Source organism: Aptenodytes patagonicus, chromosome 14, assembly GCF_965638725.1.
Source record: "Aptenodytes patagonicus chromosome 14, bAptPat1.pri.cur, whole genome shotgun sequence".
Classification (NCBI taxonomy): Eukaryota; Metazoa; Chordata; class Aves; order Sphenisciformes; family Spheniscidae; genus Aptenodytes; species Aptenodytes patagonicus.
The window spans coordinates 10,876,476-10,893,789 of record NC_134962.1 but is presented as its reverse complement, the minus strand read 5'-3'; the positions used below and the strand labels follow the sequence as shown (position 1 = coordinate 10,893,789).

At 38.3% G+C, this 17,314-nt stretch overlaps 1 protein-coding gene across 7 annotated transcripts in view; it reads right to left on the bottom strand.

The window, feature by feature from the left end:
- ZMYND8 (zinc finger MYND-type containing 8) overlaps positions 1 to 17,314 on the bottom strand; it is a 63,480-nt gene that overhangs the window by 34,926 nt on the left and 11,240 nt on the right. For all 7 annotated transcript variants that reach the window (XR_012996509.1, XR_012996510.1, XM_076352257.1 and 4 more), the window contains exon 3: positions 1,350 to 1,498. Coding sequence is in view for 5 of the 7 variants with exons in the window: in XM_076352257.1 (XP_076208372.1) it covers positions 1,350 to 1,498 (149 nt within the window). In the remaining 2 variants the exon portion in view is untranslated. The remainder of the gene's footprint in view (positions 1 to 1,349; positions 1,499 to 17,314) is intronic.

Here is a 17,314-nt window from a genome sequence, read left to right as displayed (position 1 = left end):
TCAACAACTGCAATTGTGTTTTCACATATATTTTTAAATGCATGAATAAAAAGTGGAAATTAATACCCTAAGATTCAATTCCACTGTAAAATTATCTCTACACTGCACAGTTAGAAGCTCAGACTTCAGTGGGGTGACATCTCCCTAGTAAACATCCAGGATGTAGAGGAATTTATGCAGCCTGCAGTGAAGCTCAGCAAAAGCCAAACTGGTCACATTAAATTAGTGCAAGCATGCCTACACATGCTATTTCTAGACCTCCCAATTATCCTTAAATAAAATGTGCTTGACACTGTAAGACTGTTCTCTAGCAAGGCCCGATTTATTCAGTCTTTGTTTCAGGACAACTGCAGTGATTAGGAACTTTATTTTCTTTCTTAACCAGTGCAATTGTACGAGGATAATATCTAACGTGGATGCTGTTACACCGGGAGAAAGTGCTTTAAACACTCAGAACTTCATCCTGTGTTTATATGATCCTGGCAAAATATATTGACACATAAAAGCACTTTGAAAAATACACAGGCATGTCATTATTAAATTAGATGAGAAATAATTTTAGTAAGGCTAAAGACTGCTTTCATGTAATCTCTTCCAAGATGATAAAGATGCTTTACAGCATTTGCTATTCAATACACTTCATATAATTCTTTCACTTGCATCATACAATGAACCAGAAATTGTCGAAGTCTTCTGGAGTCAAGTTCCTCTAAGAACTACAACAAATGCTATAAATTCATATTCAGAAGACACTGAAAATAAGGTTTCAAGCATGAAGACTGAAAAGTACTATCAGTGTGACTCTTTGATTTAACTAGTTTGGTAGGAGTGTACACTGCCCAGCAATTTAAAGGAAGGGGAGGGAATCTGCAGAGTACCAAGGAAGGAGTTGGACTTTTGTTAAGAATTGGCAGTAGGACTGAAAGCAGATGAGAGACTTCCACTGACATTATGAGATCTTTCTTAATCTAGGGTATCATGCTCCTGAACATTTCCTTTTAATGGTTTTAATTAATAACAGCTATTATTGTTGTTGTTCCTATTCTTACTATATTCCTTCATAATCCTTTTGTTCAAAATTGCTCTTATTGGTTATACGTCTTATTAGCATTATGAAATCAAAAGCCAGGACACAGGTGGTCTTTCTCATACAGATGTAAAACAAAAATAAAAGAACACACAAATCCAGCTTATAATGCCAACTCCTACACCCACTGCATTCAAAAATGAATATCCACCTCTTAGAGCACAGAAACTCTCTTCCTGAAGAGGAGAGAGCTCCTGATCAGCTGTCTCTATGTCCTTCATTGTTTCACATTCTAGCATAACAAGACCACGACTTCTCTTACCTGCTCTTTATTATTACTGTTCAATAGACCAGGTTTCTTTTTCTTTTTTATAGGACTTGTTGATGCATCTTGTGGCGAGTGGCCATTAGAGGAATGTGGAGGGCTGGGAAACTTCCTTTTTTGTGCTGTGCGTTCGGCAGAGCCAGGATCTATAACAGATACAAACAATATGGTTGCAGAGTGCATATCGATGAAAAACATTCAAACAAGGTTATGGTTTGTCATTCACACTCCTTCACTGAACAGAATAAAAACTCTCAATTGTCTTTCACCCAGTCACTGACAAACTGGAAGCACAGACTTGCTAAGCAATGCCACTGTTAAGTGAATTCTCAGTAATTTAGATTAACATTAAGTATTTCTTTCTTTTCCCACAGCATTTTGCCCATTTATCTCACCTCAAATTTTAGCATCTTTTGAAGTATAACAATTATACTCTGTAGTTTAGCAGAGTGCTATGCTAATTTATGTCATACACTTTAAAAGCAGAGAAACAACATTAACATTCCTGACAGCTTCACTCATGTACTTTAGGAACATAAGCAACAGAAGTTAAAACATGATAAGAGGAAAGTCAGTCCTCATCACTTTTTTCTCATATTTAAATAAACTTACTGAAATATGTCAATAGAAAAAATGAAATTGTCCTATAGTCTGAAAATAAATATGCTACCTCAAATACTTAGTCATTTGTAGTACCTGCTAAATTGGATTGTAAAAAGATAAAACTAAGACAAGATTCCCAGTCAAGTAGTAACTTTTGACAGCAAGATAGAGCAACAAACAGAAAGTGACATTAACTTTTCAGTGCCTCTCTCAGTCAGAGCTCTCACATTCAACCAAGCAAATTACAAGAGCAGTTTAATAAGTCACAGTTTCCATCTATGCCTGAAGTTACCATCCCAAGGAACAAAGCTGGCAGAAGGGAGCATGTGCCTGTGTCTCAGTTGCTCTACGTCATGGATTGTCATCTTAGTGTAAACTCATCACACCAGCAATTTAAGCAGCCCTGGTGGCTCTGAACTGCATTTTATGAAACATGCAAAATTCTTTAAAAAATTAGAAGGAAATTGAGACGTAGCTCTACCAAGTGAATATCTATTATGATGATCTTCATGTCTGCTTTGCTCCTCCAATTATGCTAAATTATTTGAATTCTTCAAAGATTTTTAATTCATCTTTTTTTTACTTGGTCACTGTTTTGTTTTCATTAGAATATTCAGAAGGAATTATTTACAGCCTTAAAAGAGTTAACACACTTTAAAAAAAAGTCACTGACAAGCTCATCAAATATTGTAGGTAAAAATAAGAGTGTTTGCAACTTCATTTTCTCAGAACAAAATTTAAATGATTCCTAATGAATATGGAATGCTTAGCTCAATTACAAAGAACTTACTGACATTTTTCAAAAGAAACAAGTATGCAATCAGCTGTAATAGACAATCATAGAGCAGTGAAACAATCTTGACAAAACACAGGTGAAAGTTCAAGAGAGTTGGTTTAACATGTTGAATTTTTCCTTAAGCTTTTAATGCATGCAACAAAACAAAATGATAGATAAAACCATAGGGGTCAGAAGTCATCAATATCATTAACGAGAAACAACTGAACCCTCCCCAAAGTCATTCCCATATTTTCGGTCCCCTACTCATATGTGCTAGTGCAAATGGTTTGTGGCTGCACACTAAAAAATTGAGGAATAAAACCTGTCTAAAAAAAAGTAATTTTTTTCTATGACCCCATTCACTGCACAGCCACACAAATGCTTGTAATGCATTCAGCGAAGCAGTTATACAGGATGGGAACATGTAGCAAGAAGGAGAAATGCTGCTTTTGGTACTAATGCCACCTTAAAGTTTTTTCTGCCAAACAACAGTTTTTAGCAGCTATTTGACAGAAGCCAGAGGCAATCAAACTGCTGGTTGCCTTGATCCTATATCCTTTCCCTCCTGGATCTGTATTCTTGCCTTCCAGGCCTCACTGGGTGACGGGCTGAGCTGTCTCAGGTTGCCAAGTCACCAAAACCTCACTGAAACACTTCACCTGAAGTCTCCAATGAACATCAGTGGTACCAGAACAACCACCAGTAACTGGATCAACTTATCAGAGCACGTCTATTGTCAATAGATTTAAATTAACTATAAAAAGGGCCACCAAAAAATACTGAAAGTTCCCCAAATAGAAAAATACTGAAAACCACAACACTAGACCATTTCACATAGACAGTGGACAAACACCTTTCTCACACAAATGCCTCCCAATCTGACTTTTAACTATTTATTGAATGAGACAATTTTGTTGAGCTACAACATTCCTCTCAGGAAATGATTTTAACACATTTAAGGAGTCTCTCACATAATATGGCCACTGACACTTTCTCATTAGACAGTCTTACAAGTGAGCTAGTAAAACACAGTTTAGCTTAAAACTGTGTTCAGAATAATGCCCTGTCAAATTGAAAAGTTACACTGAATCACATTCAAAAGTAAGGTAGTTTGTTAAATGGCACAAATCTTAGAGGGTCTGTGGCACAATAAAGAACTGGATTAGATTTCTACATGATTTCTGTGTTTTGTGCAAATGTGGAGGGGAAACAGTTAATAAGGAGAAATAAAAATTGGCTGCAATAATGATTTGCACAAATGGAGATAAGATTAACAACCTACGCAGTTTTCTCTAAATAGAAAAAAAGTATTTGGAACAATAGTTGAGCATGAACTGGCTATGAAAAAATGACTTTTTTCTGTTGTGAAAAAGGGCAAATGATACTGATATAAAAATAGGAGTGACACGTACGATGTAATCTTGATGTTAACCTTGGAATGCTTGCATATATGCTTAAGTTTATTGAAAATAATGTATTATATAGTGGAAAGAGTGAAATGACGTCAAGAAGCCACACAATTACAAACATAGCAAAACATTTTGAAAAAATATGCTCAAAACCACCATGATGCCACTAAAACTTACTCATGATGCAAGCTCAAGAAGTGATCTGAAAATATATTTATAGACTAAATTGCTTTTCAAGAACATAGGCTACTTACATGTATAGAAGAAAATACAGAGAAAGATGGAAAAGGTGTAGTGGAAGAACTCCTGTGCAAGGAAAGTTGTACTGGTCTACATTAATTTGTGAAAATACCAATTTTACCTACTATAATTAGCATCACACTTTTTTCAGATGGGTCCAGACACATGAAAGATGTAATTGTTACCTAACCAGCTGTGAACATTACCATTTGTTTTAGTTCCTGAAGCTTTTAAATTTTTTTCCCCAAATATGTAACTGCACAGAAAAAAGCAGTGGTTTTGAGTTCTTTCTACACAATTCTGTGGAAAACTTGGTGCTATATGGTGACTTCTGATTGACCAAAAGCGTGGTAATGTGTCAAGATAATGATTAAGAATCAAGAAAACTATAAATAAATATTAAAAACATGAAAAGATAGATGGAAGAAGATATAACTGAGGGAGGGACGAGAAATGTAGGAGCATTTGCCCATCCTGAGTTTTATTCATCTAGAACACCTGCACCAGGCTAACGCCACATGTAATTTCAACAATCCTAGGAAAAGTGTCTGCCCCTAGAGTTATGTAGGCACAGCTATATCAGCAGTGATGCCTAGCAGAAATGTAGTGTTGGCTCTCAGAGAAGTCTTTCTGTTGACATGTTATATAATTTTGGCAAAATGTAGTTAAGCTCATTTAAACAAACAAACAAACACACACACACACACTTTTCCTGTTTTGAGTTTTCTTTGACGCTAAGAAATGGTATTTTTTTTCCTTTCCACCCCTCCCCTTTTATACTAGTAGGCAGCATTTAGGACCAGTTATATTCTGACATGCTTAGGCTGAATTAAACCAATACAAAGTGCCTGAGACCATTATTGTTACTTGACTTGTTTCAATTCAAGCAAATCTGCCTCGCACTCCATTTAGGCCAAAATTTAGATTAATTTGACAGTACAAAGAATTGCCAGGTAAGGTACGTCACCTGAATGTGTGAAAAATAGAATGTCTGTCTCCTCCCCTCCTTAAGCAATTATGATAATAAAAATCCTCATACAGGTACAACTATGCTGACAGAAGACTAGGGATTTTTTTCAGTTTAGCTAATTATGCACAGAAGGTGGCAGAAGAACTCCTTTGGCTGGAATATGCTTCATATATCCCAAGAGAGCTGAGCCAGTACAGCTATCCTGGAGGAAACACTGCAGCATCAGTGTCAGCTAAATCAAAACCCACAACTAAACCAAAGAAATCAAACCTAAAACCAAAACAAGCTCTGAATTCTATTTTTTTCATTAAAGTAGAATGGAGCTTATTCAGCATGGGACCTGTTTGCATTCAGAGTGATCAGCAAGAACAGCATCATACCACATCTTTTCTCATCTTTCCATTACCACATGGCTCAGAACAGCATGTACAATAGAAGTCTTTGTTTCTGTATTATAATTTGCAGTTCTCAACAGGGACTTTCCATACATTCCTAAAGGCAGTCATAAGTAAACTACTCTTACTGTGAAGTGCTGACCATGCCTTAATCCTTGTTTTCCCAATGCAGAGAAATCTGCAGAATTGTCTCTACAGCAAACAACATCCCCAAAGTACTTGCAAGGATCTCTGAGCCTGAGTTTCTCCCCAGCAAATTAAGCCCTCACCATAACTCACTGAAGAGACTTAGGCTTTTATTTCCAGAACGTACATATGCAGGCACAGCTTAAACCAGAGGAGAGTATAGTTTTCTGCCCTTTGGCTTCCATTTCTTACTCCCAGGCACAAAACTGCCACCAGTGGAGCACACCAGTTTCCTTTCAGCTCTTCAGCCTCAGATTGTGGGAGTTACAAAGAAGCTGCCTGTGACACTGTGTGTTCTGCCTTGGCTCTAAGTATGAAAAAAGAAAATCAGGTGTAAAGTTCCTCATCATTGGCCTGCCCCCATAATGTGATGCATCTCACTTTTAAATGCTGTTTTTTCCTAAACTAACTGATTCAGGGTCAGGAAACGGGTTAAAGCTGTTATTAGCTAAACCAGAACTGAATTACAATTCAGTCACAGCCAAATCCAAACTACACTTCAACAGAAAAGGTACTGATTCAATATCGATTTAACCAAATGCTCACACAGACATATATGTTTGGTTAAGTCATTTAAAAAACTACTTAGTGTCATTTTCTTCTGTGGTTCAAGCCTGAGCACACTAGGGATTTTCAAATAACCTAGTGGTGACTCATAGACAACATACAAAAACTGACCTGAAATACACTTTTTTTTTTCAACTGGCAAGTTATTGAAATGCACAGTGATTTTCTTGAGGCAATGTAAGACGTAACTGGAAAAATTAAGGAATAGACAGGAAAACAGCAACACACAGGCATTTTCTTTCAGGTTTAGTTGTGCTAGTGGAATAGGCTAACGTCTTTAACTATCACTATATGTTGCGAACTTATCAATCTGTGAGGGACCTAATAGTATGAACAATCTTTTAATTCAGTTCAAGTAAAATAAGAATGGTAACATCTACTTAAATTGTTTGAGTTATAGTTTTCAATTCTAATTAAGATAAAAGATGCTCAAGTTGCATTTTGTGTGAATTTCTTTCAACAGCAGTGCCCTGTTTAGTGCACACTGCCTCTTCTTCCTCCTTGGCTCTTCTTCCAGCTGTGTTAGCAGAGTTTGTTTAGCTGTGCTACACAAGAAATTTATCCCTGTTAAAATAACCTGTCAGGAGGAAAGTTAATTTTTAACCTGGATCACTTCCCCAATGTAGTTTAACTTAATATTTATTACTTGAACAAAGTGAAACAAATCCAAGAGGAAAGAACAAAAAAGACCAAACTTAAACTATGCAATAACTTGGTGACTAGGACAGTTACTTAGGAGGTGGATTCAAGTTTGTGCTCCAAAAAGGAACAGCAAGAATTTGTGTGATCTCTTCTATGTCAAGTGTTTTAAAAAAAATGTTTAATGAGCAAGAATGGTCTCACTTTGGAGAGTATCTCACCATGCCAGTTCATCACCAGTTAGGACGTATCCCCGCAATCTCCCTGTTTCTCCTACAAAACTCCTATCATATACTGAGCAAGTTAACCTGAACCAAACTTTTCAGATAGGCATCAAGTTGTGCACCCACCTTTTCTAACTGAAAAGGCTGAGATCACTTTCAGTTACTCAGCACTAAGAAGGTTAATAAGAAATTAAATGTTCTGTGTACTATATGAAGGCCATTACAGTAAAATAATAAATGAACATTTCATTGATAAACCAATTCTACTAATGAATTAATTTGCCAAGCAACCTTACTCTACTTATTTCTTGATTTTTGAGTGTGCAATTTTGCTTTCTTAGCATTATTTCAAAATTGTGTTTCCAGCACAAGTGAAAAAATAGACACCTGAAATAACTTTTTAAATTCTCATTAAAAGCTACCTGATTTTACATCACTAGGTTATTAATTTCTCTGTAATGTTGCCAAGGTTGACATAAGCACCTATGAGTGCTCTTGCAAATCATCCATTGGGGAACAACAAGCTAACCTGAGCTTCACCGAAAGTTTAAAATCTTTGTTTCAGTATGCCATCATGTGACTAAAGGATTAGTAACTACTGCTCCCAGGAGACAGATTAAAGCATACTTAAACCCTAAAGCAACTTAATTTCACACTTTATGACTATTTTAGAAGTCCAATTTTATGTGATGGTAACGCAGTTTTTAAGCAGATAAACTATAATAGTGACTTAATACAATTTAGCTTAGAAAAAACTATAAAAACAAACAAAGAAAAGTATGTTATTATTGTACATCAGGGATCTTATCTTGCTGCAGCATATGGAGCATAGACCACAACCATATTTTCTATGTTCTATACATTGCCAAGTGCTGTACTGTAAGCATTCAATAGCAACGATCCCTGACAACTAATTGAGAAGTCTCATTTTTCTCAATGGAAGCAGGTGCCAACTCAGAAAATGCGCAAAAGTAAAGTGTTGTTTTCCTTGCTTTTCCCATGATACCCAAATGTAATTCTTCCTGAAAACAAGTAACGTCAACATGCCTTACTGTAAGAACACAGCATAAACTGCTCAGTACCAAAGACTTATCAACAATGGCATCTTACACCTCCTTATGCCCTCCTTTCCATATACCTTTTTTTTTTAATTAAAAAACTTGTTTAAGCTAAATGCAATCAAAGTAATTCCAGACTAAAACCAAAACAAAATAGTGTCTACATATATATTTCTTCATAAATAAGTATCTATTACACTTGCATTAGTTTCTCTGCCAATAAGGCCTTAATGAGAGCTGAAATCCACAGCAAGTTACACAGATCTAAGTTAAGGCTTCACAGTACCCTTCCACAGATACACTTTCTTCCTTTTCCTTTCTCTAGCACTGTTATTTGTTCACCCAGGAAGCAAGATGGTTTAGATACCTGATATGGCCCAAACCAACAAAAACCTCAAAAATTAATTTCAGCTGAATCAGCATACCAACAAGTCACAAAGTCAACACAGTGCCAGTATAAAGAAAAAGGACGGAAATGTGACTGACATGAAGGAGCATGCAAGCATGGCAGGTCTGACTTAGATCGGCATATATCGCCTTAGTATTGCATCCTCAGTGCAATGGATAGCAAGTCAATTAAGAAAAGCGTGAGTAAATCAGTCTTACTATGCATCATGATTTTCAAGTTCAACCTCACAAAAAGGTTAGGCAAACAAAACAGAAGCCTTCCCAAAAAGTGTGGAAATTGCAGGATAAAAGCTTTTTACTGTCAGCAAAGAATGACCCATTTTTTGAGCTGGTGTGGAAGGGAAGAAAAGTTTTACACTTCAAAATAAAGCACAGAATAAAAAAATTTTATCTTTATCTTGGCTACATAAAGTTTACTAAATGTTCATTAAGAGTATTAGTTCTGTACCTAATTTTCTTATATTTTAAATACATGTTCAATGAAAAATGAACGGTTATAAAGTGGTAATATTTACTGCTTGTAGAACAGAACTTCTCTGTTCTGGAAACTTTCAGAAAGTGAGAAGAGGGAAACTGAGAAACACATTTGTTTAAACAGCAAAAAAGAAAAAAAAATCAAAAAAGCTTTTCAACATGAGTTGTGACAAAGATGGTAAAATTAGCAGCCATTTTGGTTTTCCAGGAGCCAGAAACAGCAATGTATTTTTTGAGTGAAAGCATTATCTTACTCTTCCAGGAACAGCATTAAATATCAGTAAACTGAGACTTAGTTACACCAATAAAAGTTTTCTGTGATGTAAGTAGGTACTTGATATCTCAATGTAAGTGGGTCAAATATGCAAAATTCTGAATAATGTTTCCAATTAGAAACATAGTTGATTGTTCTACGTAAGTTAGAGACTCGGCAGAAGTGTGACTTAAACAGAACCAGCCCAAGGCTACTTCTGTTAACATTAATTCCCAATCCCATGCTATCCCTTTTATTATGACACAAATAGTTCTGCCAACATTTGCTGAACCAGACCAAGGAATTAAATTAGATGAAATGTAACAAAACAAAAGAACAAAAATTTCATTAAAGCAGTTTAATGAAGAATTCATCTGATGGCTGTAAGAAACAGCTAGGGTAGGTTAAAAAAGAAGGCAGCATGAGAGAAGGTACAAGAATACAAAGGTGACTGAAGACTGCTTAAGTCGTCATTACCCCACAGAAATGTGTAACTATGCCTTTAGAAGGAACAAGAACAAAAACAGAAAACTGACGTCCACCTAGACTGTCACTTCTCTCTTCTTTCCTCCTCCTCAAAGGCTCTGAATGCATCTACTTTAAATGGTGTTGAGGGAAATCAATGAAGAATTATGAGAGAAAAAGAAGCTAACTCCATTGTCAGCATCATTACAGTCCGATTTGATAGAACAGGCTTCAATTAGTAATTTATATGGATCCCAAAACTGTGAAGTCTCCCAGTTATATTTATTATCCTGAATGGTTGCTAATAGATTTATGATTTTTCAAATCCATTACCTATAATACTATAGCAAGCTTAATTATCTTCAAAACACTTAACAAAATCATGGATAAATCTGTTAGAACTTATACTCAACTCTGAGGCATCTTAATCTTATGCCAGAATTTTGAAACATGATGCTGTTGCAATCAACCACTAAAGCCCTGTTTACATTCCAGAAACTTCAACTTATGCAATTAACCCAATCCAGTTGCTTAATGTAATAAATAACAGAGGTTAGCCATGGTTGTGTAAATCCTGATGAACTCCTACTACATTACAATTTTACACAAGTACAAAAAGACACTGCTACTTGTTTCTTCATTGTAGGACTTTGGAGATAAAGAAAAAGAAACACTTCCCAACAACTTGCAATATAAGAGAGGTAAGCTGTTTATAAGCTAGAGCCTGGTTGTAGGGGGACTTGCTGCCCCAAGGCACTCCTGAAAACCCCCTGTTGATTAGTAAGTAACAATGGCTCTGTACTAGAGATAAAAGCCTCGGGCTGTACTACTATTCACTGGAGGATTCTCAAATTACGTTTCACATTGGAGTGAAAATCTCGCCTCTATGTGATTAAATACTTGGTATCACTGCACAGAAAGTTGATACACAATATACTATCATGAAACTGTTACAAAATATATAATGTATTCTGGAAATTCCATTTTACTAGTAATTTTGCATTTATATTCAAAATATCCGAACTTTTTACCACTAAGAGAAGCCCCTAAGACCAAAGCCTTCAACACAAACCTACAGCAATGCAAAAGCTGTAAAAGTCAGAATTCTCACCATTAAGCAGTAGTGTCTCAGTATATGATTTTATGACAAGCTAAGCCCATTTAATGACTAGCTGTCACTGATGGGGGCAAGTCTGCTCCTAGCAATGACATCTGTCCAACTCCCTAGAAATCTGGCTCAGGGAGATAAGCAGGTAGAAAACTACTTCTATACCCAAGTCCTTAACTGACTCAGAGAGGACTGGCTAAGAGCCAGCATAGGTGCAAAGGAAATATAAGGTATGTATGACTGATGACGGGAAGAAGAGAGTGAAAGAGCTCCTTTTGACTAGTCACTAGACAGGCAATGGTTACAGTACTAGCTGAAACATATGAAACCATGGAAGTCCATCCGCTACCACAGCTAACTACTGTTAGCAGGTAAGTAAGATAAACTAGCAGAAAACTAACCCAAGAATTAAAAAAAAAAAAAAAAAAATTTCTTCCAGGTTAATAGGATGAAAAAGCCCAGTGGAGAGTTCACTGCTGTCCAAAGCGAACAACTGCAAGTGAAAACAGAACTGCATCGAACAATTGAGTTGGTTATGCTGCTCTAGAACCACAACCTAGAAACATTCAGAAAATTCTCCAGAAAGCCTTGCAAGCCCCATCTTGAAATATTTAATAAACAAGGTTAAAAAGTAGGCCATAGGGCTGGAACAGAAATATAACAAGATGTTTCTGTCAGACATGTTAATGTATCATATGCAGAGGACAAAATATAATCTAATCCATGGCCTTTCTCCTTTGCTAAACAGCAATACTCTGCTGACTCCATTTTGTGTTTTTGGACTCTTTTTATTCTCTTTAAGCTGTCATTTCCCATTTCCAGTTCTCAGATGCCTTATGCCTTCTTGTTCTGATCAAGAGAGTAGTGTATTTTAAAACCTCGTCTTTAGTAAAGCTGCACATGCACAGCTTATAAGCAGATCTACATTATAACTGCTACAGTAACTCTCCTCCTCTTCCCTTCCCCACCTCACCAGATGCCTGTCCCCACAACTTTTTGCAGGCACTTGTATGTAATAGTAGGGTTAATCAGTTCATGATTCAGGCAAAGACTAATACTACAAAAAATTATCAATTTTCAGCTAGATCAGCTGTTTGATATAGCTTACTATGCAACAGGATAAGTATCAGTGCCAGCCTAAGGAGAAGGGTAAATGCAGCTGAAGATGAGCGTAGAGGGCTGCATAGCTCTGACCACAGCTATAGACTCACTCTTACATATCACATTATAAAGCGTAAGAAAGAAGTGTCAGCTATGGCTTTAAGCTCTAGTTTCATTACAGCCTAACCCTATCTAAATGCTGGCTAACAAAGCTCTATACTTCCTGCACTCAACTGGTATATTCCTGCCCTCTCTTTTACACCAGTTCTGGCAGTGTACCAAGCTGCTTCAGCACACTAAGCTGGTAGAAAACTATTCACGTTTTATGGTTCGGTTAGTTTCCTGCCAGCTTAGGTATAGAAGGAAGTGGATAAAACTGCTGCATCGAGCAGTTTGACCAGCTTAGGTTGCTTTGAAACCACCACCTCACTTAAACCGATTTGAGGGCTACATTAACACCCTTGTTACAGATTAAAAAATGCATGTTTCAGCTTAGCTTATACTGTACTGGAATTGATTTATAGCAATTAAAATTAAACTTCTTATACCAAAACAAGAATGTTCATGTAGAGGTCTGCATCAGACTAATTGGTTTTAAAGCAATTCAATTTATTTTCCTACAACTTTCTTTGGACATGGCCTCACAAGAGCTGTACGAACTGTAGCCGAGCAAGTTAGGTTACAAACTTGCAACCTATGAGCTTCTGCAGGATAAGTGTGAAGTTATACACCACCACCGATTGATCTCCTGCACAGGCTTCTCAGACCGTCAAAAAAACCCAAACAAACCAAGAGCAGCTGTATGCTTCCCTAACGGGTTTGTCTATACAGGGTCAATTTCCTCATCTACATCCTTTCTAAAACACACAAAGCAAAATTCTGAACAAGATTAATGTTACAAGAGGAAACATTGTTACCACTGTCCCATCAGTTTAGAACCCTGCTGCACTTTTTCTACCTTACACAGAGTATAACAACAGTTTTTAAATTCTGGTTTATGAGTTTTCTGCTGCAGAAACACTGCACTGAACTAACAGAGAAATTCATCTCAATCCAAATAACAGAAGTCCAGACAGATTAATTTTAGCAGGCCTATAATAGGGCCAGCTCTTGTACTAAGCAGATGACATTTATGATCCTTTTACTTTCTATGCAAAACCACATATTCAACTAGTATAAAGCTCTACCACTAATTCATAGATTAGGTTGGGAATACAACAAAGCAAGACGGCTTATGGGCAAGTCTCAAGATTTCCTTACAATCCTCATCACTTCTTCACTGAAAAAAATATATACCTGTATATATAGTGGTGGTTGTTATTCTTGACCTTAGAATGGTGCTGGAATGGGTTTCGTCAACATACATGTCAAATTTAACAATCCAATTAAAGCAAATCAGTATCTAGTTAAATAAATATAAATTCCATTATTATTATTCAATTAATTCAACCTCTGTTAAGTTTTATCTTTACTATGGCCATTCAGATCACTCTCACTGGTGTTTAAAACACTAAGAGACCTACTGCATACAGACCAGTGACTTCCACACAATGACAGCTTGGGCCAATCTAAACTAGCACTGTGGTGAACCTGTCTTTGGTCTTCCAAACCACTCTCCTTTCAATCACTACCAGAGCTTGCCTATGAGCTGGTTCAGGGAGTTGTATCAATAGTAAACTCACTCAGTATAAAAACATGAGTCTTTTTCTGCCAGGTTAGCTCCCTCTGAATTGATGAATTTGAATTGATCAGAGCGCACAAAGCAAGGGAGCTGCAAGATCACGTGGCTGAGGAGGTTGGGCGGTGAAAGACTGACCCTTTCAATAACCATGAGGTACTAAATAAGCTCACTGTTCTGGGAAACTTCATCTTAACCCTACCAAAAAAAAAAAAAAAAAGTAAAGAGTTTCCTGTGGGCTTAATTCATTGAAACAGTACACCTTGAGGTCAGACCAGCACTAGAACTAATGTAAGGGAATTGCAACTTTTTGTATGGACCATACACCTGTTTCTGTGCTGAGTAAAGCAACAGTGCTAAAATGCAGACATCTACATAAATAGGTATCAGACTCATAAATGACTTTTAGACATTGTTTATGTCAGAGTGACGTAAGTAATAGTTTAGCTCACTTGATGCATGTGAAATTCTTATTAGTACTAATATGTGGGCCAAAGTCTTTCTAAGGAGAAATGAAGGTGAGATTTCCTGGGCATCTAATAACCCCCTTTGCTTCTTACATCGAGTTCTCATACTCATCAAACTCTTTCACAAACAAACTGGTCACCACAACAGCAGAAAAATGTTTCAGTTTTTAAGTTGGTTAGAAAGTTCAAGTGGCTGGGGCCTGACAAGCACCACAAAGGAAGTAAGCAGTGGGAGTACAAAGCTGGGAGCTTACCCCACTCAACAGCAATCATTAAAGCAACAAAAAATAGTTTACTTTCTGCTGGCTTAGAAAACTGAAATACAGAGATAAGTAAACATCAAAAGCAGTCCAGTGATGGAGGCTGACACGCAAGACCAGAAGCAGAGAAAAGGACAGGGAGAAAGAGCAAAAGGAGCAAGTGAATCTCTTCTGAGCTGTCCGATCATATGTACTACCTCATCTAACCATGCCATGAGAACTGAAACAAGAAATCTACTGTCCATTAGCACAAATAAGACCTAAATGCAATTTTATAACCATTGCATTTGGTTATAACCATCATGTTATTTGCCCAAGCTACCTCATTAAAAAACAAGAAATGCAGATGATCTGTGCCATGCTTTCAAGACAATTACCTCTGCACATTCAGAGTTAACTAGACTTATGACCCCTGTAGTAGAAATGTTAAGAATAAGTGGGTATGTGCCAGAATTTAAAAAGGATGGTAGTAACCATTGCTGCCATTTTACAGAAACGGCTTTCAAGTAAGCTGAGCTGCTAAGTCAGCTGCAAGTACAAAAGGAGATGGACAGGCAGATGGCAGTCAATTACAATGAACTGGAGTAAACAATTATGTGCAAGTATTCTGATTGAAGGGCATTTCTGTCCCCACACTCCAAATGACAGTGGGAATATTTACACTGACATAGATGGTTACATGTTTGGCTTTCTTTATACTGAGAGATAACATCATTTGCCTGTAGTAACTCATTCATAGGGAAAACTCCAGAAACTAGGACAGAAATTCTCAGTCACCTGCAATTCCACCACCAAGTTTAATTCATGTCAGGGTAATAGGATGGATACGTAAATGTCCATGAAATACATACTGCTCAGGGGACCAATTTTTGTGGAAACAAAATTTACTATGTTTATTCTTAGAAAAATTAGGATTCGTTACTGTAGGAAATACTACCTTATTATTATTATTACTACTACTACTATAGAATCATAGAATATTTTGGGTTGGAAGGGACCTCTAAAGGTCATCTAGTCTAACCCCCTGCCGTGGGCAGCGACATCTTCAACTAGATCAGGTTGCTCAGAGCCCCGTTCAACCTGACCTGGAATGTTTCCAGGGATGGGGCATCCACCACCTCTCTGGGCAACCTGTGCCAGTGCTTCACCACCCTCAGCATAAAAAATTTCTTCCTTATATCTAGTCTGAATCTACCCCCCTTTAGTTTAAAGCCATTCCCCCTTCTCCTGTCGCAACAGGCCCTGCTAAAAAGTCTGCCGCCATCTTTTTTATAAGCCCCCTTTAAGTATTGAAAGGCTGCAATAAGGTCTCCCTGAAGCCTTCTCTCCTCTAGGCTGAACAACCCCAACTCTCTCAGCCTTTCTTCATAGGAGAGCTGTTCCATCCCTCTGATCACTTTCGTGGCCCTCTTCTGGACCTGCTCCAACAGGTCCATGTCTTTCTTATGCCGAGGGCTCCAGAGTTGGATGCAGTACTCTGGGGGGGTCTCACCAGAGCAGAGTAGAGGGGCAGAATCACCTCCCTCAACCTGCTGGCCACGCTGCTTTTGATGCAGCCCAGGATACAATTGGCCTTCTGGGCTGCAAGTGCACATTGTCGGCTCATGTCCAGCTTTTCATCCACCAGTACCCCCAAGTCCTTCTTGGCAGGGCTGCTCTCAGTCCCTTCATCCCCCAGCCTGTCTTGATAGTGGGGGTTGCCCCAACCCAGGTGCAGGACCTTGCACTTGGCCTTGTTGAACCTCATGAGGTTTACACGGGACCACTTCTCGAGCTTGTCCAGGTCCCTCTGGATGGCACCCTGTTCCTCAGGTGTGTCAACCGCACCACTCAGCTTGGTGTCATCTGCAAACTTGCTGAGGGTGCACTCGATCCCACTGCCTATGTCACTGATGAAGATATTAAACAGTACCGGTCCCAATACAGACCCCTGCAGGACACCACTCATCACCGATCTCCATCTGGACATTGAGCCATTGACCACTACCCTCTGGATGCGACCACCCAACCAATTCCTCACCCACTGGACAGCCCACCCATCAAATCCATATCTCTCCAATTTAGAGAGAAGGATGTTGTGGGGGACCGTGTCAAAGGCCTTACAGAGGTCCAGATAGAGGACATCCGTAGCTCTTCCCGTGTCCACTGATGTAGTCACTCCATCAGAGGAGGCCACTAGGTTAGTCAGGCAGGACTTGCCCTTGGTGAAGCCATGCTGGCTGTCTCAAATCACCTCCCTGTCCTCCATGTGCCTTAGCATAGCTTCCAGGAGGATCTGTTCCATGATCTTCCCAGGCACAGAGGTGAGACTGACTGGCCTGTAGTTCCCCAGGTCTTCCTTTTTTCCCTTTTTAAAAATGGGGGTTATGTTTCCCCTTTTCCAGTCAGTGGGAACTTCACCAGACTGCCACAACTTCTCAAATATGATGGATAGTGGCTTAGCAACTTCATCCACCAGTTCCTTCAGGACCCGCGGATGGATCTCATCAGGTCCCATGGACTTGTGCACCTTCAGGTGCCTTAGATGGTCTTGAACCTGATCTTCTCCCACAGTGGGTGGCTCTTCATTCTCCCAGGCCCCACCTTTGCCTTCTGCGGCTTGGGCGGTGAGGCTTGAGCACTTGCTGGTGAAGACTGAGACAAAAAAGTCATTGAGTACCTCCGCCTTCTCCGTGTCCC